Source organism: Eucyclogobius newberryi, unplaced genomic scaffold (assembly GCF_026437365.1).
Source record: "Eucyclogobius newberryi isolate DKJ021-1_F unplaced genomic scaffold, fEucNew1.0.hap1 SCAF_19, whole genome shotgun sequence".
NCBI lineage: Eukaryota > Metazoa > Chordata > Actinopteri > Gobiiformes > Gobiidae > Eucyclogobius > Eucyclogobius newberryi.
The window spans coordinates 21,992,247-22,015,234 of record NW_027315823.1 but is presented as its reverse complement, the minus strand read 5'-3'; the positions used below and the strand labels follow the sequence as shown (position 1 = coordinate 22,015,234).

The 22,988-nt window shown below is 39.8% G+C and overlaps 3 protein-coding genes across 3 annotated transcripts in view; 1 reads left to right on the top strand and 2 right to left on the bottom strand.

The window, feature by feature from the left end:
* The window catches only part of rpl22 (ribosomal protein L22), a 2,428-nt gene extending 1,303 nt beyond the window's left edge, over positions 1 to 1,125 (bottom strand). The window contains exons 1-3 of the mRNA XM_072452168.1: positions 1,025 to 1,125; positions 571 to 681; positions 268 to 392 (exon numbers count right to left, since the gene is read on the bottom strand). Coding sequence (XP_072308269.1) covers positions 268 to 392; positions 571 to 681; positions 1,025 to 1,036 — 248 coding nt within the window. The 5' untranslated portion in view covers positions 1,037 to 1,125. The remainder of the gene's footprint in view (positions 1 to 267; positions 393 to 570; positions 682 to 1,024) is intronic.
* Positions 1,126 to 3,795: 2,670 nt separating this feature from the next.
* rnf207a (ring finger protein 207a) lies at positions 3,796 to 19,393 on the top strand. The gene is made up of 18 exons (XM_072452167.1): positions 3,796 to 4,051; positions 4,222 to 4,412; positions 8,719 to 8,851; positions 8,922 to 9,066; positions 9,335 to 9,416; positions 9,493 to 9,568; positions 9,667 to 9,792; positions 10,096 to 10,142; positions 10,869 to 10,941; positions 11,462 to 11,530; positions 11,940 to 12,008; positions 12,563 to 12,660; positions 15,096 to 15,273; positions 16,024 to 16,209; positions 16,890 to 16,941; positions 17,019 to 17,136; positions 17,429 to 17,521; positions 18,222 to 19,393. The coding sequence occupies exons 2-18, from the start codon at positions 4,222 to 4,224 to the stop codon at positions 18,352 to 18,354; spliced, it is 1,869 nt and encodes a 622-aa protein (XP_072308268.1). The 5' UTR covers positions 3,796 to 4,051; the 3' UTR covers positions 18,355 to 19,393.
* zpr1 (ZPR1 zinc finger) lies at positions 6,021 to 7,736 on the bottom strand. Its single transcript, XM_072452166.1, has one exon. The coding sequence runs from the start codon at positions 7,640 to 7,642 to the stop codon at positions 6,302 to 6,304; it is 1,341 nt and encodes a 446-aa protein (XP_072308267.1). The 5' UTR covers positions 7,643 to 7,736; the 3' UTR covers positions 6,021 to 6,301.
* Positions 19,394 to 22,988: the final 3,595 nt, after the last annotated feature.

Here is a 22,988-nt window from a genome sequence, read left to right as displayed (position 1 = left end):
GTCCATGAGCAAGACACTTCACCTGCCTGGCCTCTGTCCATGTACACTGATGTCTGAACAAGCTGTAGGGGCCATTTTGAGTGTGGCTGTGCGACAATGGACTAAAATACTCTGGGGTCAGAGTTAACCTGCACGTGCCTCACGTAAGTACATTAATAACTTAATAACTCTCTCGTTAACCTCCACACAACAAGCAAATCCCTCCACAGTTTTATAAGATGCATTGTTCAATTAACTAATTTATTCAATTAAGTTTGTATTTGATACCTTTTAGAGAAGGGGACCTCAGAGTTCACCGCAATCTTGCTCTTGCTTCTCTCGATGGACACCACTCCACCGCCCAGGTTTCCCGCTTTTCCATTTACTTTGATCCTTTCCTGCAGGAACTGCTCCTGTAGTCACACAAGGTCATCCAACAACCAATGGCCCACCAAAAATATATATCATTATTTAATAATGGACCTCTTTATAATCAAAACAAATATAAAGCAATACAAAACACACCATGATTGGGTATTTTGGTATGAACATAGACTATGATGTAGTCTTTAGAGGCAGAATCAGACTTACAAAGTTGGCAGCGTCCATAATGCCATCTTCCACAGGATGAGTGCAGTCCAGGGTGAACTTCAGGAGCTGCTTCTTCCTCTTCCCACCCTTACGCACAACCGGCTTCTTCAGCTGGACACAAGTGCAAAGGAAACATCACAGGTAAGACTACTATATGACATTGATGAGTGAGTGTTGAATATCTAAAGCATACACATTATGTCATACTGGCTGAACAGGTCAAAGGTTTTCCTCTTTACACCTGGTGTTCATGTTATCTCCGCTGGGGCAGCCTTAGCTCGTGCATTAGCCCAACGTGGTTCGAACCGTCAGCGTAAATAAAGCTATTATTCAGATATAAACCCATTGAGGAGCAGTTCTCTAGAATGTCCGATTAGGTAAATGTGATCCTATTGGTAGAGATAGACTATATAAATACGATAAATACACTTAATCTTCTAGTTTTTCCACTTACTGTCGGAGCCATGGCTGACACGTTGAGCTAAAAGAAAGAGGCGCGCATGCGCAGGGAGTATATGGACCGCCGCGAGCATCAAACTCATCCATTTATCTGCGATCGATTACCAACATGCATTTAAATGTGTTTCAGGCCTACACATGGTCCTACACATCCTTCACATGGACCTACACATCCTTCACATGGTCCTACACATCCTTCACATGGTCATACACCCCGTCCTACACATCCTTCACATGGTCATACACCCCGTCCTACACATCCTTCACATGGTCATACACCCCGTCCTACACATCCTTCACATGGTCATACACATGGACCTACACATCCTTCACATGGTCCTACACATCCTTCACATGGTCATACACCCCGTCCTACACATCCTTCACATGGTCATACACATGGACCTACACATCCTTCACATGGTCCTACACATCCTTCACATGGTCATACACATGGACCTACACATCCTTCACATGGACCTACACATCCTTCACATGGTCCTACACATCCTTCACATGGCCCTACACATGGTCATACACATGGACCTACACCCCGTCCTACACATCCTTCACATGGTCATACACATGGACCTACACATCCTTCACATGGTCCTACACATCCTTCACATGGTCCTACACATGGTCCTACACATCCTTCACATGGTCCTACACATCCTTCACATGGTCATACACATGGACCTACACATGGTCCTACACATCCTTCACATGGTCCTACACATCCATCACATGGTCATTCACATGGACCTACACATGGTCCTACACATCCTTCACATGGTCATACACATGGACCTACACATGGACCTACACATGGTCCTACACATCCTTCACATGGTCATACACATGGACCTACACATGGTCCTACACATCCTTCACATGGTCCTACACATCCATCACATGGTCATTCACATGGACCTACACATGGTCCTACACATCCTTCACATGGTCATACACATGGACCTACACATGGACCTACACATGGTCCTACACATCCTTCACATGGTCATACACATGGACCTACACATGGTTCTACACATCCTTCACATGGTCATACACATGGACCTACACATGGACCTACACATGGTCCTACACATCCTTCACATGGTCATACACATGGACCTACACATGGTTCTACACATCCTTCACATGGTCATACACATGGACCTACACATGGTCCTACACATCCTTCACATGGTCATACACATGGACCTACACATGGACCTACACATGGTCCTACACATCCTTCACATGGTCATACACATGGACCTACACATGGTCCTACACATCCTTCACATGGTCATACACATGGACCTACACATGGTCCTACACATCCTTCACATGGTCATACACATGGACCTACACATGGTCCTACACATCCTTCACATGGTCATACACATGGACCTACACATGGTCCTACACATCCTTCACATGGTCCTACACATGGACCTACACATGGTCATACACATCCTTCACATGGTCCTACACATATGTTCTGAATTTGCAGAAACAGGAGGCGTTGGTGATTCAGATGGGGATTGTCTTGTTACCGATTTGTTTTATTTCAGGAAGATGATTTTTAAATTTGGATAAGATGAACATATAAACATGTACGTCTGTAGGCCTACACCAAATACAAAGTAAGCTTATTGTTTGAAATTGTGATACTAATTTCAGAGGTTGAGAGCATCTGGTTTGAGCAGAACTTTTTTCACCCACTCTGTTAAATTGTGTACATATTCAGATCAAGTCTATTTTTGAACATTCTAAAGTTTTTGATATATTTTGACACTATTATTATCCATTGTATGTTGCACTTTAATGCCAAAGCAAGTTCCTGGTTTGTGACTTGTGTCTTGATTATGATTTTGACGATTATCTTGCAACTTCAAGCCTTCAAATTATTTACCAGGCTGAGTTTTGTGCAAGCAGGACTCTAAATATAATAATATAAAATATAACGATGCCCTGGTTAAATTAACATAGCTATCTTATTAACTTATTTCTGTACCCATTTGGTATTATAAGAAGCTTTATTTTGGAACACATTTTGGATTTACAGTCTCTCAGTGTCTTGTACAGATTTATAGCAGATTTAAATTGTTTTTTTTCTTTTTGACTTACATAATAATAATAATAATAATAATACATATTTTATTAATATAGCGCTTTTCAGGGACCCAAAGACGCTTTGACATATACAAAAAGGGGACGGGGGGGACAGCACGTACAATACACAATAATGTACAGATAAAATAAACAAGACAGAAGAAGTAGAGAGAAAAAGATGGGGATGTAACGGGGGATAGAAGAGTAGACAATGGGGTAGAGGAGGCTAGGGGTAGGGGAGGTCATAGGCTTGGGTGAAGAGGTATGTTTTTAGGCGGGATTTAAATGTTGTGAGTGAGGGAAAGTGGGACAGGTTGGGGGAGGGAGTTCCAACAGAGTCAGGGTTCTGTTTGGGAGAATGCTCTGTCACCAAAAAGTGACAGAGCAACATAGAAACATTCGTTATTTTATCTAACCCTAACCCTGTTCATTGTTTTATGTTGCACTGAATCACCAAAGCAAGTTCCTATGTTTATGAATTCTGTTCATTGATGATGGCAATAAACCTTTTTTGATTCCGATTCTAATTATGATTCTGAAATACAGTTTGGACCAACTACAGTTGTGTCTGCAGCCTCTATAACAAGTACTCAGTATTGTATATTAAATTTCCATTTTTATTTGGCAACACTAGGGGCCGGCCACGAGGCAGTGCTGCCAGCTGCTGCTGGAGGGACCCATGGCCTACAATCTGCATTGTTGTCATTCCTGCTGCAGGGGGATGATAGTGCCACTGAGAGGCGAGACAGTGGCTCATGTGCTCTCTGTGGACAGGCTAGCATGCTACATTTTATTTAGTTTTGTTAAACAGAACTGTTTTTTTGCTGACAACCTGTGAGAATAACATTTTGTTTTGTTGTTTTGACATTTAAAGGATTATTCTAGTTAAACTGAGAAGGTAAGATAAGCAGATATTTTCTTCTCTTCTTAATAGATCACATAAATATATATTATACATGAGAACGCATACTGACTCTAAATTCATCCAGACTTTCTTCAACACTAAATCCGACCACACAAATCATTAACAGCAACTTCATATTGTCACATCAACCTGTTTTTTAGTAGATGGCGGGCTCCATCTTCTCTGACCTTGATAACCCGTGTAACGTGGATTGCAGCAATGTCCACCCTCTCATGTGCCACCTTTGCCACGAGCAGTACCAGTCCCCGTGTCTGCTGGACTGTTACCACATTTTCTGTGGCCGCTGCTTAAGGGGCCGCACCACCGACAACCGCCTCAACTGCCCCCTCTGTGGGTAAGAACAAGCACTGACGTAACTCATACTATTTTAGTGCATTGGGTCAAACTTCTGGATCAAAACAGTCAGACACAGCTATGTGCGTAGCTTCGACAAATATTCAAATGACTTGTGTGACATACTGACACGTGATCTTTGAGTGCATTTGAGTCAATATTGTCAACATAAAACTATGCTCATTTTAGCTTAAGTTTTGAAAACGATTGATAGACACAACAGTTAAAGGTGCACTATATGTAATATTTATGTCACATACCTTCTTTTTGCCAAGGAGATGTTATTGGTTTCCTGAATGTGCCACAGTATGGCATTAGTGGTCTATCTCCATGGAGACCAGCAGGTGAAGCCACATGGCACAATTGCAGGTCTGACCTGTAGAGCAAGGCAGTTCAAAGGAAGAATGCATAATATATTTTTTTTAATTGTCAAGAATGTCAGGACAGTGCAGCATGATGGGGGATGGATATGCAACATGGATTCCTCACGACGCTGAATCTCACAAGGCATGTGTGGAATCCACCGATTCTCCGCCGAGATGCACAGAATGCATGATTTTTGCACAATTAAATTTAATACATCCAAAATGGATTGTATTGGACTGTATTGTCACATAGTGGAACATCTAAGGGAAACTCCATGGAGACAAGCAGGTGTTAGATCCTCCACCAGAAAAGCTACACATTGCACATTTAACCACTCAACTTGATGGTCCCTTGTATGAGATGAAAATGATTCCAGATTTTAAAAAAAACATGGACATTGGGCATCCCATCTCTTTTGGCTGCAGTGACTTTGGCCTGAAGCTGTTGTGGGGCGACAGAGTGGCCGGAGCAGCTGCATGGTCATCCAAGTCTCTGATTTAGAGCCAGGCCCAACACTCCCTGGGGTCAGTGGGTTCTGCTGAGACCAGTCAGTGACACAACAAAGCTTGGTGGCATTTGGCACCGATGCCCAGAGCTCATGGCAATCAGATGCAGTCAAATGACACCAACCTATTCAAACCCTAATAGTGAATGCCCTGCCAGTCACCTTCATGTGGAGCTCACTTTTCACAAGCAATAAACTTAAATGTGTGTAGGTGTGTACTATTACAAAAAAAAAAAAAAAAACACTTGTAGTTATCTGGACACAAAGATTGTCATCCAAGAGTCTTAAGAGTTTGAGAATGACTATCAAGGAAATGTACTTTCCTTGATATTATCCATTTCTTTTAGATTTTTTGTAATTGAAAAGGTGAGTGATGTGAATGTTATACCCACCGTTTTCATAAAGAAAACCTAAAACTGCATTCTATTTATTTTGTATTTGAAACCCTGTGAGAGCAGAGCCGATGAGTTCAAACTACAAAGCCTGACTATTTCCATAAGCAGCAAGTATAATCCAGCTGCTCTTTCAGGAACTGCACATCTAGGAATGCAATCTCCTCTGCAATTAGTTCAGCAGTCTCTCGCTCAAAAACACAAGCTTAACACAAAAACTGGCAATTTGCAGTGACCTGCAGTAAGGGAGGACTGCACTTTTGCACACACTTTGAATAAGATTGTCACATATGCTGAAAGATACAGTAGAATAAAAAAATAAAGTTGTATTCAAATGAGACACACATGGAACAAATTAAATAGCTTTATTTTGATTAATTGCTTCAAGATTTACCAAAGACAAAATGGCACCATCCTCTGGTTTGTTAAAGTAAAAGCTCTTGACATAAGTTTGCTTTGTATTACATAATTATCAATTAAACAACTCAAAATCTCCATCTTGTCTTACACTAATTTCCATGTGAATTTATTTTGTACCAAGCTTTAACTTATAGTTATGTTGTAAATTGAGGGGACATAAGTGCCTAAAAGTCATCTTGTCATTATAGTTTTCTTTTCCCAGCTGTTCTACTTTTCTTCTTCGTATCCCTCTGTTTTCATGTCATTCAGTCCAAGTTCCTCGTTCTCCTCAAACGTGCGTGTGTATATCTCAATTTTCATTTCTGGATCTGGTTCTGGGGCGTACACATTTTGCAGGTAGCTGTTCCCTGCTGGGTCGTCCAAAACAATGTGAACATCCATTTCACCTGCCATCACTTTATCAATTTTCCCCCCAAACTCTTTGAGCTTCTGGATTTTGTCCAAGACCCCACTGTCCCCACATATGAAGGGGTTTTTGTCCACAATCAGATCCTTGATATCTTTGAGCAGCCCCTCGAGCGTAGTGAACTTCCCTCCCAACGCCCCCATGCCCAATTCAAACTCCAACTCGGGGATGTGCACGAAGCAGGTCTCGGACTTGAGCAGGTCCCGCGTCATGTCTGAAGCGTCCGTGATGTGAAGCGTGATCTTTGTGCCCTGTTCCTCCGTCGCCCCGCCAGATTTGACTTCATTTGTCCGGTGTCCGCAGCTCTCGCAGTTGGTCGCCATGATGATGACCTCTTTGAAATGCGGGATGTTGACGAGTTTCATGTTGGTTTTAGCCGGCCTGCTGCATTCGGGGCAATTGGTGTCAAACTGCAACACCTCATTTCTCATAGAGTCAATGTCATTTGCAGCTGGCTCTTCCTCTTCCACGTCCTCGTCGTCTTCGTCAGCTCGTATCCCCAGCTGCTTGTCCTGCTCAATAGTCCGCTTAAACTTGGTCACTGTCATGGCTTCATCTTTCTGTGGGGCCAGGGGATTCTCCACGAAGCTGTTCCCTGAAGGATCTTCTATCACCAGAGTAAACTCCTCCTCGACGTCCTTCAGCGTCTGTAGCTTCTGGATGAATTGGTCTATCCGGGCTGCCACCTCCGGGTCAGACTCTCTCCTCTCCGGCTGGTCCTGCTCCAGACCTGCCACAGCTCTGGCCAGCAGCCCCTCGATAGTTGACAGTGAGCCCTTTTGAGTGAATGGAGGTATTTCGAAATCCAACTCCGGGATCTTGGTGGTGGCACTGTCGGCTTTGACCACCTCGCGATTCATGTCCTGCTTTGTTTTGATCTTCAGCGAGTAGCAGACCCCCTGTTCTTGAATCTCTCCCGCCGACTGGATTTCCGTGTTGGACCAGTGACAGTGCTCACAACTGAAAGAGCTTACGATTACTTCTCTGAAGAAGGGTATTCTGGTGAGGAGAAGACGAGTGGTCCCGTTTTTGTAGCAGTTCATGCACAGGCTCTCGATCACGGAGGGCTGCCAGTCGTCGTCAGTTCCGATGTCTTTGATAATATTCCCTCCCCGCACACGTTCTTCGTTTATACCAGACATTTCGCTCGTCTGAACAAAGCGCTTCTCCTCTCAGTCTTCCTGTGCACACAGTGAAGGAGTTTATCTACCTTGTGCCTCCGGGTTTCTGCACACGCCTTGTCGACTTGTTAAACACGTTTGACTCGTGCTTTACTTCCGCTTCCGTGCTCTCTTCTTCTGTGGTTTTGTGTGGGTGTCTACCGCCGCCACAGGCTTCCTGCAGTACTGCTGCGTCACAGTCAATTTACTCATGCCGCGCTGCAATTATTGGAGAGAAAATGTGCCAAGTTGTCAACCGAAAATAATTGACCAAATACGTGTTTGACATAGTTATAGTTATTGCAATTATTTCTCATTGTCTACATAGATGTATATATACTCAGAGGGGGTTAATGTAGCCAATGAATATTACTCGAGTAAGAGTGAAATTACTTCAAACTAATATTACTCAAGTAAATGTGAAAAAGTATTTGTGGAAACTACTAAAATAAGAGTTATTGTCTGAATGTAACATCAAATTTATTATGTGAAGTTATTGGAACGACAAAACATGAAACAATCTACAAAGTCTGCTTTTTGTTTCATTTTGTTTTTTCAAAGACTAGAACACAAAACAAAGAAAAAATAAATCATATCCGAAGAAGCGGTGCAAGAAACACAATTTTTAAAATCATTCAATATGTTCAAGATGAAGCTATTGTCTAAACTCACAGTGGAAAGAGAAACTCTGTATAATTGTCATTATAATATTATTTAAAACTTACTTTAACTGTAAAGTTAATTGAGTATCACACACCTCTGTTCATGCTGTATATTTTGTATTTATATTCAGTCAAAATATTGTATTCCCCTTATTCTATGCATACCCTTAATTTTAATGAATATTCTACTATTATTATTTGTTGTTTTATGTAACTAGTTTGTAAATTTTGTTCATTGACAATGGCGAAAAAACTTTTTTTTCTGATTCAGATTGTAATAACCATTGGACATGATGTTTGCTTACATTTAGATTAGACTGCTCTTTATAAGTGTTGCTTTGTCTTGTATTTTAAAGGTATCTTATAAAACTAAATGATGTATTTTCTTTGCCACAGTTATCCATCCATGCTTAAGGGGAATAATTCCCTTCCACCTGAAGACCGTCTGTTAAAGTTTCTCGTCGACAGCAACACAGACAGTGAAGAGACAGTGCTGTGCGCAAACTGTGATCAGGAGAGCAGCATCAAGGTAAAAGCTTGAGCCAGCCATTCTAAAAGGCTTAACATTATGTATGTTTGATTTTATTTATTTTCTCCAGGATCCAGGAGTCATGTATTACTGTAACACGTGCAGCCAGCCCCTGTGTGCCTCCTGCAAAGAACTCACACATAAAGCCAGAATGTTTGCCCATCATGAGATCGTGTCCTTGGCCAAGCGCACCCGAGCCAAAAACAAGATGTGCGGTGAGTTGTGCCTTTAATCAACTTAAAAACATACTCACAAATCAGTACAAATATGCATGTTTGGGGCCCAATCAAATTCTGAAAGGCATCTGTGAATTAAATGAGCTGTACTTTAGCTTTCCTGTTATGCAAAAGTCACTCTATATTTTAAAAGTCAACCTGCGTTTTTGCACATTTTACTGTGCCCCTTTAAAGTGTGTGTCAAAGCTGGCTCAGTGCAAAGGCAGAATATTCGCACTGAAGTTAAAAGGCACCTGTATCTCTGCAGCTCTTCACCAGGAGCCCTATATCCTCTTCTCAACGCAAAACAAGTCAATGCTTTGCATCAAGTGCTTCAGAGACATGCAAGTGTGAGTGGTTTTTCACACAGTATTTATAGCAATGAAAAGTTATCTCTTCACTCTAAACTGTATTGTGCTCATACAGAGAGAGTCGGACCCACTGCATTGATATTGAAACTGCATATGTCCAGGGCTGTGAGATACTGGACCAGGCTGTTCTGGTAGGACAGTGCCAACTACACACATTCTATATACAATGCTAATGTGTAAAATTCTTATTTCATATTCATTTTCTGTTATTTTTACTGTGGCATTTCAGGTGGTGAAAGAGCTGCAGACTTCAGCTCGAGAAGCAATAGTTCTGCTCAGAGCAATGATAGGCGAAGTGTGTTTGAATGTGGAAGAAGAGGAGAGTGCTATTTGTACTCTGTTCAACAGTTTACAGGTTGTTTATTGTTCGTTTTGAGTGCAATTCATTTTCATATATCCTTTGTTTGATCCCAATGATGATAAGAAACAGAAAACCATAACCATAAAATATCCCATATTGTGCCAATGACGTCGTCTTGTCACTGCCTGATAACATTAGCACAGTTTGTCCACTGGGTGTCTCTAGTGTCCCTATTGTAAACCTTTGCGACCTGCAGAGCCAGTGTAGAATCTTCACCTTTTTGTTTCTTGTTAAATAGTTTGATAGTTCAAGGCCATGTTAACACACATGTTATATATAACACTTTGTCTTTTGCAGGAGAAGTTGGCAGAAAGAAAGAAAATTCTGTTAAAAGCAGCACAAAGGTAAATTCCAACAAATCCGACAAATCTGCTTTATTATATTGTAGTTTTATTTCAAAGTATTCTTTTTTAAATAAAATTGACAAGGTTTAGGTGTTCAATAGTCAGAGTAATAATACCAAATAATTAAACTTAGTTAACTAAGACAAATCACATTTGGATAAATATTTCATGCATTTTGAGTTATAAAAAGGACAAGTTATACTGCAAATTAGTACATTTAGTTAATGCATGTGTTAATTGCTTCATTACAACAGAGTGTGTGTTAAATGTTCAGGCTGCACAGTGTGTGTGTGAAAATCTAATTCACAAATTGTTCAAAATTGCTACATAACGACCCAGGCCAATTTCCCCTGTCTGCATTTCCACTGGTACGTGTACATGAGGCAATGAGAACAATTTTGTGTATGCCAGTGAGTGTATCAGGTTACTCTCTGTGGGGATTTTTAATGAGATTTTTTGTGACAAGTGTCTTCCATTACTTTCCCCTCGATCACTTGCCTGGAAGACATCCAGCGGCAGGCTTCCCAGAAGGCTGTTAAAGGCTATTTATGTTATGCTTTGTGTGTCCGGCCCAGAGGCGGCTCTCTCATGTTTGCTACAGCAGAGAGACAGATAGATTAGTTGCTGGAAACAGGGTGTACGCTGGTGGCCGGGTGCACTTCCTGAGCTGAATCCTGCGTGTGTGGATGGGCTGGTGTACAGTTACATGTTTGTGTGTGTTTGCAGTCAACATGAGGAGAAGGAGAAGTCACTGAAGGAGCAGCTCTCACACCTCACTGCTCTTCTGCCAACACTTCAGGTAGACTCTAACTGCAGAGCTGTGCCAACTCTCTTTTTTTACGTTTAGAAATGTGACTGCGGTTTGATCCATACATTTCAAGAAGGTTCACAGCTAAAACCTCTTTGCTAGATGTAAACATGTTTATGGCCATTTATTTTGCTCACATACAAATAAAACATCAACATGGAACATCTTCTTCAAGTCCGGGCTCTGGCACCTGACCAGATTAACTTTTACACACTCAACATTGTTGCAAATGTTTTGTCCTCTTTCCTTTTGGATTTATAAAGTCTGTTTTAGTCCATTATTTTCTGACAGCAGACTTTCAACCCTTTATTCATTTTGTAGATCTAGATTTGCACAATGAGTACATGATGAACTAATTACAATGAATAGAAATGATAATAGATAATAAAAACGTTAGAACTGGAATCACTCCTGGACGAATGAGGGATTACACTGACATGGAATCACTTAATTGATAATATCTCTTTGTAATCCCTAACCTTTGGACTGTATGTGTGTAATTGATTTCCAGGTTCATCTCGTCACTTGTTCTGCTTTTCTCAACTCTGCCAACAAGTTTGAGTTTCTGGATATGGGTTATGTAAGTACAATCATAGGAGCATATCAGATCAAACCTTCTTATACTTTGAACTGTGAACCCCTCGAAACAAAATAGTTTATTTATTGTGACAAGTGTTCATAGTTCTTATGTTCTGTAATGACCAAACAAAAGTAATTCATTGGCTCTAGTATGTCAGCAGTTTCATGAAGGATGAAGTAAAGTTAATATGTCATAAACAGCCAGATGATAAAACATTGAATTAGAATAACTGTGACCCGTCAGCTCAATAGTCCTGATTATCGATTAACATAATAATATTGACATCTATACTTAAGTACAAGCGTTAGCCTGTGCTGTATCACATTTATTTTAAATGGGGGTAATCTATCATGTCTGGGCAAGGTGAAGGAGGTCACAGAATCACCCTCGGATCTTCTTGCTTACACAGCAACTGATGGAGCGACTGCAGCGGATTGTGAAGCTGCCTCATCGACTCAGACCAGTGCAGAGCAGCAAAGTGAGTATTTACACCACCAAAAAACCCTCTTTAGGTTTTGTTTTTCTAATGTGTTGTCCAGCTTGGTACAAATCATTTTCCTCATGTTTGAAGAGACTAAGGTGATCGAAGAAAAATATTTCTGTGTTGTTCAATGAATTCATCTTACACCAGACAATGACCAGAAAGAGCAATTAACAACTAAGGGTGGGCACCAGAAATGTTCTTAAATGTGCCTTTAAATTTGTCTGTTGTGTTTTAAACTTTGACAAGTCTGTAAATACTATACAGAATAATACAAGTATCAATTCTGAACCAAGAATATGACCTTTCCTCAAAAGTTTTAGAATGATCCATATAAATATATAATTTTGTGTAATAATCAACACTATAGTATCAGAATTGATATTGAGTATCAAGCCTTTTCCTTGGAATCAAAATCAAGTTTGATATTTCTGTATTGTGACACTAATGCAGCCTACGAGTCTTCGTTTTTTTACATTACTGGAGTTGCAGAGGGTCATTTGTCTTCACAATAAAACAAAGCCATAACTTGATAACGTGCTCATGTTTAGATCAACACTGATTACCGCAGTGAGTTTGCCCGGTGTCTTGAGCCGCTGTTGCTGATCGGACCACGCGGCCCTGCGTCTGTCAGCGGCTGCACCAACAGGTACCACCATTTACCTCCCGCCGATTCATTTAACCTCTGTCATCTAATGATACCTTTCCTGGAAGCTCATCATTGTGTGTGTGGCTTTGCTGCCATGGCTGTTGTGTTGTTCCCTGGATTCTTCCAAGAAAAAAAAAGTCTAGTTTATGTGACACTTCAATCCAGGATGGCAGACGGTGATGACTGCAGGGAGAGGAAAGGAGGCGCACGCTGAGTCCCGCTAAGGCAGTAATTCTGTCCATCAGTGAGCTGTGGAGGTCCCTGTTTACGTAACACGCTGTTCACTCACTGTACTTTCTGTGGGGAGGGGGTCTGAGAGGGACATGGCTGCAGGTACAGTCAATGAACAGCAGTGATTTTTGAGTAATACAATATTGGAAGGTTTATTTGCCTATTATAATAACTGTTCAAACTGGATTGGATTTTGAAATTGTTTTAATTTACAACACAAATGAAAACAACAAATACCTATATGTCCATTTTCTGTGCACTCAATGAAATATATGCAGTAAACCTCTGTAAAAACAAATCAAAAGTCCAATCACATTTTCACTCAAAACATTGTATAATAAATATATATAAAAAATAAAGGATAAGGAGATAAACATGAATCCAACATTTTCAGAACAAAGTTGCGTGCGCTCGCTCTCATCCCTGTCCACATTCACATTTCCCTCTCTCTGATGGTAATTTTTTGTGCACATTACAATCCCCCAACTGTTCGCAGGTCCTTAAGCCCACTCACTAATGCCAACAGACTGACAACTCTCGCGTCCAACTTGTTTAGCAGCACTGCCAACGCAACATGCAAAGTGGGCAGGGATTGGTGGCTGTCCCGTCTGGCACTATTTTTATCAGGATTTCACAGAACTCTCTCCGATTCATGTGGAAGTTGGCATGTAGAGGAGTGGAGAGGCGGGGGAGAGGGGGAGGGTGGTCCTGTGCTGTCCCGGGACATTGATGTCACAGCTTTAGCACAGACGCACTCCTTAATTTGAATGAGTAAATGCGTGTTATGAAGGAAGTACATTGTACACAGATCCTCTGTTGGATCAACACTGGGCAGGAGATCAAACTGCAGGTAAATGACTACTTTGTAAAGATGTATTTTTCTTTGTACAATCAATTGATTTTGGTGAGAAAGGTTTGTTTTCTTTCAAAAAGTGTTGCTCCAGAAACCTGTAATTGTTATTAACTTACAACAGTTTGAAAACAATTAGATATTTTAGTTTTCTCGCACCAGACGGCGTGCATAGAGCCCCATGTGTCACATCCTAATATCGTGTACAGTATCTGTGGTTGGAAGATGTCCAGATGAAGTGAGCCAAGTTTTGTCTGGGGTTTTTTGTTTGTTTTTGATTTTTTTGTTCATTTTTGTAACAGAAACAAAATGTAGCGTTCAAATATCTTTCCCCACAAAGCGAGACAGTTTTACTTCAGGCATTATATTTAATAGGTCATATTGGGACACAACCTGGATGCTCAAAGGAATAAATTCGATGGCAACATGTGAGGGACGTAGTGGTATCCAAGCCAAGGTAAAATGGCTCCAGGCATCGCTGTTTCACCCAGATGTGTGGTTACCATTTGCACGTTTTGTTGGCACGTTTTTCACATATGTTTTCACACATGTTTTCACACAGGCTTTTAGGATTTCAAGAACTCTCTTCCTGACGACTGCAGGTTGTTGTTGTTGTTGTTGTTGTTGTTGTTGTTGTTGTTGCTGTCTTAGAAAAAGTCTTAGAAAAGTGTGCTTTCTTCTTAATGTTCCATAGAATTTTGACACTATACATTGATAAAGTACAATTGTTATTTGAAATGAATACATGTAAATCAGTATAACAGTAGGTATGTCACAGATATGTGATAGTGTCTAGAATAGATATTAGAAATAAATGTATCCTTAAAACTCCAAGAGTCTCCAAATTTGTAAGCAGGCTGGCTAAACAGAACTGCTGTCCTACTGTCTACAACTGGACTTTTTATTTAACATCTTGTAATGTTACTCCTTTACTGTCACTACAAATCCAACTTGACTGCTACTAATTCTGTTGGAACATGGCATTTTGCCCCAAATATTATACAGTAATATATATTTAGATACAGACAATAATGATTTTTCTGAGGTTGAATTCCAGTGCAATATTATATTTAGACACATGGAATACCACACACCCTAATTATTGTAACTATGTATTGCACTTTGAGGCCAAGTCAAGTAGTCTTGTAGTGCATAATATAAAAGAGTCAAAAAGTACTGTATGTCACAAAAACTGTGCATCACAAGCCAGACAACTAAAGGCCTCAGGAGTTTTGCTCAGAAAAACCACCGATAAGAGGGATATTGTAATATAAGAGGGATATTGTTGAGGGCTTCTGGGGTCACACTTGAGGAGAAAAGGGGCTCGTTCATACAGTGCGTGTGGCCCCTCCAGGCTGCAGTCGCCCCTGTCCGTGTGCTGCCGCTCCCCATCCCTCAGCGAGATGCCCGTGGGCTCCATGCTCGGGCGCAGACCCAACTCCCACCGAAACGTCTGCACCAAGGTCCTGCTGGCGGAGGGCAGAGAGACCCCCTTCACCGAGCACTGCCGCAGCTATGAGAACAACTACAAGGTCAGCGCAGAGAATGTGCAGAAAAGTCTTAACATGTCACTACATTAAAGTCGACTGTTACTGTTATGTGCAATATAAGTACGTTTTTTGGATTTGTTCAGTTAGTAGCGGTGCATATTAATGAACGCTTGCAACTAATTGGATTGTAAATAATATAATAATAGGTAAACAATAATTACTTAATGCAATAGACCCAACATACTCCTAAGTAGTGTTTAGATACTACTACTTCATACCACAATGATAATAAATACAACAAAACATTGTTTAAAGGAACGTAGAATGTAATTTTTCACACAAAATAATAACACTTTCCTTATGTTACCATGTGGTCTTATTCTTGTTATAATAAAGATAAATATAATGTTAAAACTATTAAGGAAAAGTCAAATTGTGTCCTGTTTTTGTGATTTTCCCCCCAATATCAGTACTTGTCCCAGTGTAGTTTTGATTATTCGAGTAATTGATTTTGGAAACTTTTGAAAACCCTAGAAGCCCAGAAGTAGTAGTAGAAGCAATAGAGAGCAGAACAGTATTGATTGAAAAAAGTAGCATAAAATAAGTAATTGTGGTTTAAGCGGTTATTGCTGCAGAACGTAATACTTTCTAAATATATATGTAGGTTTATGTTGTTGTTGTTTTACGTCTTCACATTTAGTTTAGGATGCACGCAATATGAGCTGCAGTAGCTGTAGTACTTCTTCTACAATAAGTCCTTAGCTTTCTCTTTATTTCCCTTTGTATTGGCAGACTTTGCAGACAGACATCCAGAGTTTGAAGGATCAGGTTCAGGAGCTGCACCGGGACCTGACCAAGCACCACTCCATCATCAACACCGAGAAGATGGGAGAGATCCTGGACCGGTCGCTCAACATCGACAACCAGATCACCTCCCATTACTCCACTGTGGAGACCATGAGAGCCATGTTTGAAGAGGTCAGACTTTGTGCATTTTATTCCCTTTTTTACTCAATAGTTTCACATTATATATATTTTACTGTACAACAGATTTTATGATACAAAAATGCTGTCACATAATTTATGAGGAATTACAGACTTATATGGTTGTAGCGTTTTGCAGAATTAGGTTCTATTTTATAATTTTTTTTGGGTCATTTCATGGTTAGAACGACAGTAGCCTTGATGTCGTTCTAATTTAGACCTGGTTTAACCCTAGTTTAGACCTAGAAAAGTCCAATTCTAGACCTGGTTTGATCTGATCGTATCCAAAAAGCCAAATCTTTTCTTTTCTTAATTGATATCAAAAGTCCAGTTCTCGTTACTGATTACATTTTTATTCATTTTTACTCATTTATTCATTTGGATCCCCATAGCGCCAGCAAAAGCCATTCTTCAAGGGGTCCAAAAAATAATAATTCAAGCAATTACATCATTATCACAAAACATCCGACAACACATTTGCTACGTTTGCATTTTTAATTGTGTTTGTTTTTGAACATTACATACTAATATTAAACACTAATACTTGTGTGATACACTTCTAAAACATTCACTCAGTACTCTACTTCAGTGCCTATTTATATTGTTCTTTGTTATTCAAATGATCTTCATGCATATAGATGGAATTCAGGCACTATTTGTACCATTCCCTACAGATCTGGGAAGACACTTTCCAGAGAGTCACAAACGAGCAAGAAATCTATGAAGGTTAGTACAGATATAAAGAATAGAACGTGATACTCTCGACTAAAAATGTATTCCCTTTAAATATGTCGTGTTTTCAGCCCAGTTGCACGATCTACTTCAGCTGAAGCAAGAGAACTCTTACCTGACCACGATCGCCAAACAAATCAGCCCCTATATCATGTCGATAGCCAAGGTCAAAGAGCGACTGGAGCCCAGGTAGTGCTCAGCACGTTTATTTATGTATGACAGCTGCTACCAGCTTGAGCTGTCATCCATAATGTTTTATTGCTTATTTAACAGTGTCAAAATGTGTCTTGGAGCTTTGTAACGTATGTCCATTGTTTGTTTATGTGGTCGTTTTATAAGGTTTTACTGTGGTTTTCAGACTACATACGGCAAATAAAGTAAACCCAACCTAAAATGCTACTGAATTTCGCACTGATCTATTGTCTTGTTATTTTATGCGAGTTTACCAATTCGCTTGATTTAAAGAGTGATCTGTTTCCAGAGTTCAGGAACCAAAGGAGCCTCACGACGACCGCACAGAGACGATGCTGAAAATTTATGAAGACAGCGCTTTGCAGAAACAGAGTCATGACAGGTGAGTCAGACGGTGGATCACAACAGAATGCATGATAACTTAGCATGTAAATAACAGCAGTTTCCTTCCCCAAAACACCCACAATTACTGTACTTATAATGGCTGTTGTAATTTTCAATGTATTTAGAGTTGTGATACCAGAGGGGAAGTTCGATCTTGACAAGTACTAAATAAGAAGCTAGTGAAAATACACCAAACCTACAAAACTACAACCAAAAAACCTACATGACCATGAACTGTTTTTTTCATGCACCAATTCAGAATGTGAAAATGTAAAAACAAATAAATAATGTCATACTTTAATCAATAATACACTTATAAATAAATATATAATATAATAATATAATATATATATAAAGTAAATATACTATGACTTGAAGCTCTGTCACCATATTTCAAGCTTTATTTGTTTGTCGACAATGTTGAGTGTGTAAAAGTTAATCTGGTCATTCATTTTTATTCAACAATGGACATGGACACAAACTGTCGTTGCTCTATGTACAGTAAGTTCCCCCAAATCTACTTTCTAACTGGCTCATACCACAAACTGGGACATACTTTGCATGTTAACTCACAACTCCATCTAGTGGCAAATTATGGTATCACTTATTTTTGCCCTAAAACATATCTTTTTTTCTTCTTCTTCATCTCCTGCGCTGTTAATATTCACTGAAGTATCTAATTTATTTTCCATCCGCAGTAATACACATGAGCCTCCTGCTGATCCCAGATTCAGGGGAGAGTCCTGTCAAGACCAATCGACCCGTCCACCAGAGGGGCCCCGCAGAGACGTCCAGTCACCACGAGATGCCTTCATAAACGCCAGTATTTGATTTTCTGTCCTCCCTTATTCCCCGCTACGCAGCTACGTGCCTTAATGCAAGCACAACACACTTCAGCGCCGCACTTGGGACTTCCACTGCCGCCCTGATACAGGGGCATAAATAACTGTCAAGTACCACCCCCAAGGTGAACTCATGGACAACCATTACCGGGACGGGCTGGAGGAGGGCACAGGCTCAGTGCTGTCAACACACTACAAAATCATTAGAATGTATTTGAGCAAACATGGAATAATAATAATTTGACCCGAATTCCTAATATACCTTTCTGTTTAATATTGATGATGATATGATGATGGATGAATGATGTAGTTTTTATGGTAATTTTTATATCATCTCAATATGGAATAAATGGGATGTTTGCTGTAGATTAATAAGGGTATTTTTTAGTTCAAAGCAGGTTTTGCAATTATGAAGGCAGATATTAGAAGTTTATGTGAATGTTCTTTGTCTAATGTACATATTTTTTAGCTATTCTTAAGATAACAAATTATGCCCGATGTATTTCTTGTGACCCCTTGTGTTTGAGTAGTTTAGTCTATTTTCAGACGTAATGTATGTACGGGAACTACACGACATTGTTGTTTGTCACTTTGTGTTACAGTTAATGTATGTATTTGTGGTGTTTCCCTGTCACCCGTGTGAAAGAGCATCCAGCCTTCTGCTCTCATTATAGAAATGTCCCAGTTATTGCCTGTTGTTTGTCCTTGGCCTGTTCCTTATTCCTACACTAAAACTCAAGAAAACTACAGCTTGATGTCTCACAGAAGTACACAAGATCTTCATCTTTTCACCGTAATGCAGCTCAAAGCCAGTCTATTTATAATATCTCATTAGTCGGCAAATGTTCAGAGTATGATCGAATTTACATTTAATTGATTTAATGCAGCACTTGTGTGTGAAGCATTATTCAAGATCTTCGTTTTCCTTTTAACCAATTTAATGAAGTGGATTCCATTATTCTTTGATATGTATATAATCTACACTGGCCCCATTTTGCACCAAGAGCATTAAACTTTTATTTTGTCTTTTTAATTGTTAATGCTTATATTTCCTCTTAGTTATTCGAAGATTGTCATACTTTCAACTTTGCAGACGTGTCTATTTGTATTCTTTGAACAAATTAGACTTATTAATGTTTCCCGAATGGTTCTGTTAGCCTGCAGATGTGGGAGTACTCAAAATATGACTCCTGTATAAATGTTTAAATGCATTGTTTGTCACTGTTTTGAATTTCCTGCAGTTAGTGTCACCAGTATGGCTTCCTTTTCTTCTTCTACTACTACTACTACTACTACTACTACTACTACTACTACTACTACTACTACTACTATTATTATTATTATTACTTGTAACTATTTGGGTTGATGTTCTATGTTCCAAAAAAATGTCTTCACAAAACACATTATGCAACATAGTGCTTCAGTGTACTATAAATACACAAATACCTCACGCTGCTTCTATAAAAAGTTCCTTCAAGTTGTTAAATAACCTTTGGAGCTTTGTATTCCCTGCAGGCCGTGCGTGTGAGGTGGCCCAGCAGTGGTTTGAAGACAGAGGGAGAGTAATGAACGGTGAGCTGGAGCAGGTAGCAGCAGAAGCAGTAGCGGGATGATGAATGAGCACGGGGAGGGTGTGCACGGCCGCAGCCATTTGTTACTGCGCTGTCACAAATGTATGTTTAATGAATCTGCACCTCTGACTCCTCCACAGAGCAGCGCTGTTCCTCGTGGCCCCTTATGGCCGAGGCGACCCCAATCTCTCCACTATAGAGGGTGAACATCTATGCGCTCTGTATGCACTTGGATGTAAATAGGCTGCTTTTTTGCTTGTTCTCATTATGAAGTAGATGCAGAATACAGGGCTGATCTTGTCATGAAGAAGTAAGAGTCTACAGGAAGGTCAAAGTACTCCTGTGTGCACATTGATGATGACAAAAAACAACTATACAGAACTATTTATTCCAGAAATATTTTGTAATTTATAATTGAAATGTAGACTTGCTCACAAATATTAGCTTCAAATGTACCATAAATGATTAACAAGAAGGTGCCCAGAGTTGTAATTAGTCAAGCCCTCCTTGTGTTACTTTGGGTTATATTTTGGCATTCAAAAATGTTTAATGTCCAAAGATAAGGACTGTCTTTGTGGAGTGAAAACCAGACCTTAGACTATTGTTTTTCCCTTGACAATAGTTAGTAGCATAGATTCCAGTCAACCACAATCCTTGGGCATTTTAAGTAGAAGATGGTGAATAATGGATATTTTCTGAACATTACAAGGAGGAGGTTAAAAGCAAAATAACAAACACATAGTGACATTGACTGCAGAGCTATATTAAGAACAGTCTCAGACTTCACAGAGGTATCAAAGGCTTAGAACTACATGACGTCAACATAATAAACACTGAATTTGATTACACACATGCATTACAAGTCATATGTGGCACAACAGCACCACATATAGAGCTACAGTTTCAGAAAAAAACAAAAGCCATTTGTTCCATAAAGAATTATTAGGAGACTATGATAGACATTAAACATTTTTGATTAGGCAAAATTGGATGAATACTTATTGTACCAAAATTATACTTTTTGTGAAGCTCAAATACAATTTTGAGGCTAGAAAATATGATTTCATTGTAGTTGATAAGCATCTTGATATGTACAGTATAGAAATTAATTGTTGTAAAGACTTAAAATCTGATGACAGTTAATGATTGAAAATGTATTATGATATTTAACTTGCACATTCAAGTGTATTTTTATTTATTTTGTAAAGAATTTCCAACCATTTTCCCTTTTCACAACCTGCTGATATTGACTGGTTCCTTGGCTTTGCTTTGGGAACAGGATCAATTCTGATGCTGTTAACGTTTGTGACAGATGTGTGAGGCGGGCCAGAGGGTTTGAAGGTCAAAGGTCACAGCGGCTCACCCTGGAGACTCCTGCTGCAGTTATAAAGACGTTTGTCATCTTTTCATCTATTTCAAAAGAGCGATACTTTCTTATGTGACTATGTATAGTTTTTAGCTTCACCTGATCTGAGGGTCACAGTTTCCCACAGGATGTACATTTTTTTCCCCATGATGCAACCATCTTAATCAGAGACGTGTAGGTCAAAGTTTGTCAATACGGTCCTCATTGACAGCCACTGTGCTGTATAATTAACCCTGTCACCCCTAACACTGAGGTCATGTTTTGATTCCCTTTGTCTTCCCAAAGATTCAAAAGGAGATCACTGCCTTCTAATTTCTTTGTGTTCCTCCATAAAATGAATATCAGCCTGTTTACCATCCTGTGTGTACCTCGGTCCCCATCAATATAATGTAATGAAATATGTATGGGAATATTTTCTCATACAACTCTCTCACTCTCAACCACAAAGCCTGTTTTTCTTCCAAAAGGCAAAATGTGTTAATGGTTCTGAAACAATACTGTATGTTCATTTGTTAATAAGGCTGTCCAGATATTTGGATAGAGAAAACTAATATTAAAGTCATTACTCAAGTGTGGAGACTTAATTTGGTATTGATTACAAATATAAATTGCCAAAAAGATTGAAAAAAGACTGTTCCCTTTGGAATAGTGTCGAAGTAAAACTGTATTATTAGCACAAACACAGCAGTTATATTGTTTCATTTTCTCTGCATCTTCTTAAACATGTTTGGTGATGTGATTTGCAAAAAGGCGGTCCAGTAACTAAGACGTTTTTAATTGCGTTCAGAGTCTGCTGCCACAAAACCATTGATTCCAAACGTCCCGGGAGATTGTCACTAACGCAATAACGGCTTTGACAAATTGAGTTCCCTTTTATTGCACGCACCGACAATGGCGCACGAGCGTGTCCTTGGCTCAGAGGAATCAGGGGCGCGTGGATGTGTCAGAGAAGGTGCGCGCTGAGGAAGAGGAGGAGGAAGAGGAGGAGGAGGAGGAGGAGGAAGTGGAGGAGGCAGAAAAAAAACCGGCAGCTACATATTAATCAACAACTTATTGTCACTGGGTCGGCCATACGGAGCTGTCCCACCAGGCGCCCGCACCTTCACCCCGGTCACCGCGCGCTGCCTCTTCGCCCTCCGGCTCCGCGCGCACCGGGGCTCAGCGCGGTGCGTGGATCAATCATTGGTCACGCACTGCAGCTTGGTTTGTGAAGCAAGTGGTCACTATTGCACTTTTTGAGGCCTAATTCGGCAATACGTATTGATTGAGTGAGTAAAACTGAGGGAGCTCTAAAGCGGTTTAATGGTCCTTATAATTAAGTCATGCATCACCTTTGGGATGAGGCGAGACAGCTGCTTCTGTGCACTTCTTCTGTGCACCAATTGTTACTGTAATGTCCAAATGGTATAGCTATAGGAGATGCTGTGTAGTCTGTTTAGGTGCCCATGGGAATTTAAAAGTAGGCTAGAGTATAAGGACTAATTCATACAAATATGATTTCAACTCTAAGACGACTTTTTCTTTAATTTTTGTTTAATGATTTTGGAAAATCTTCATCATGTTATTGGGTTGGAGATTATTTAAAAGAAAAATATAGATATAATCAAAATAAGAGATTAGGCCTATTATTTCCAATACGATACAATATAGTAAGTATGATTAGGGAAGTGTGCAAAACAGCTTCTG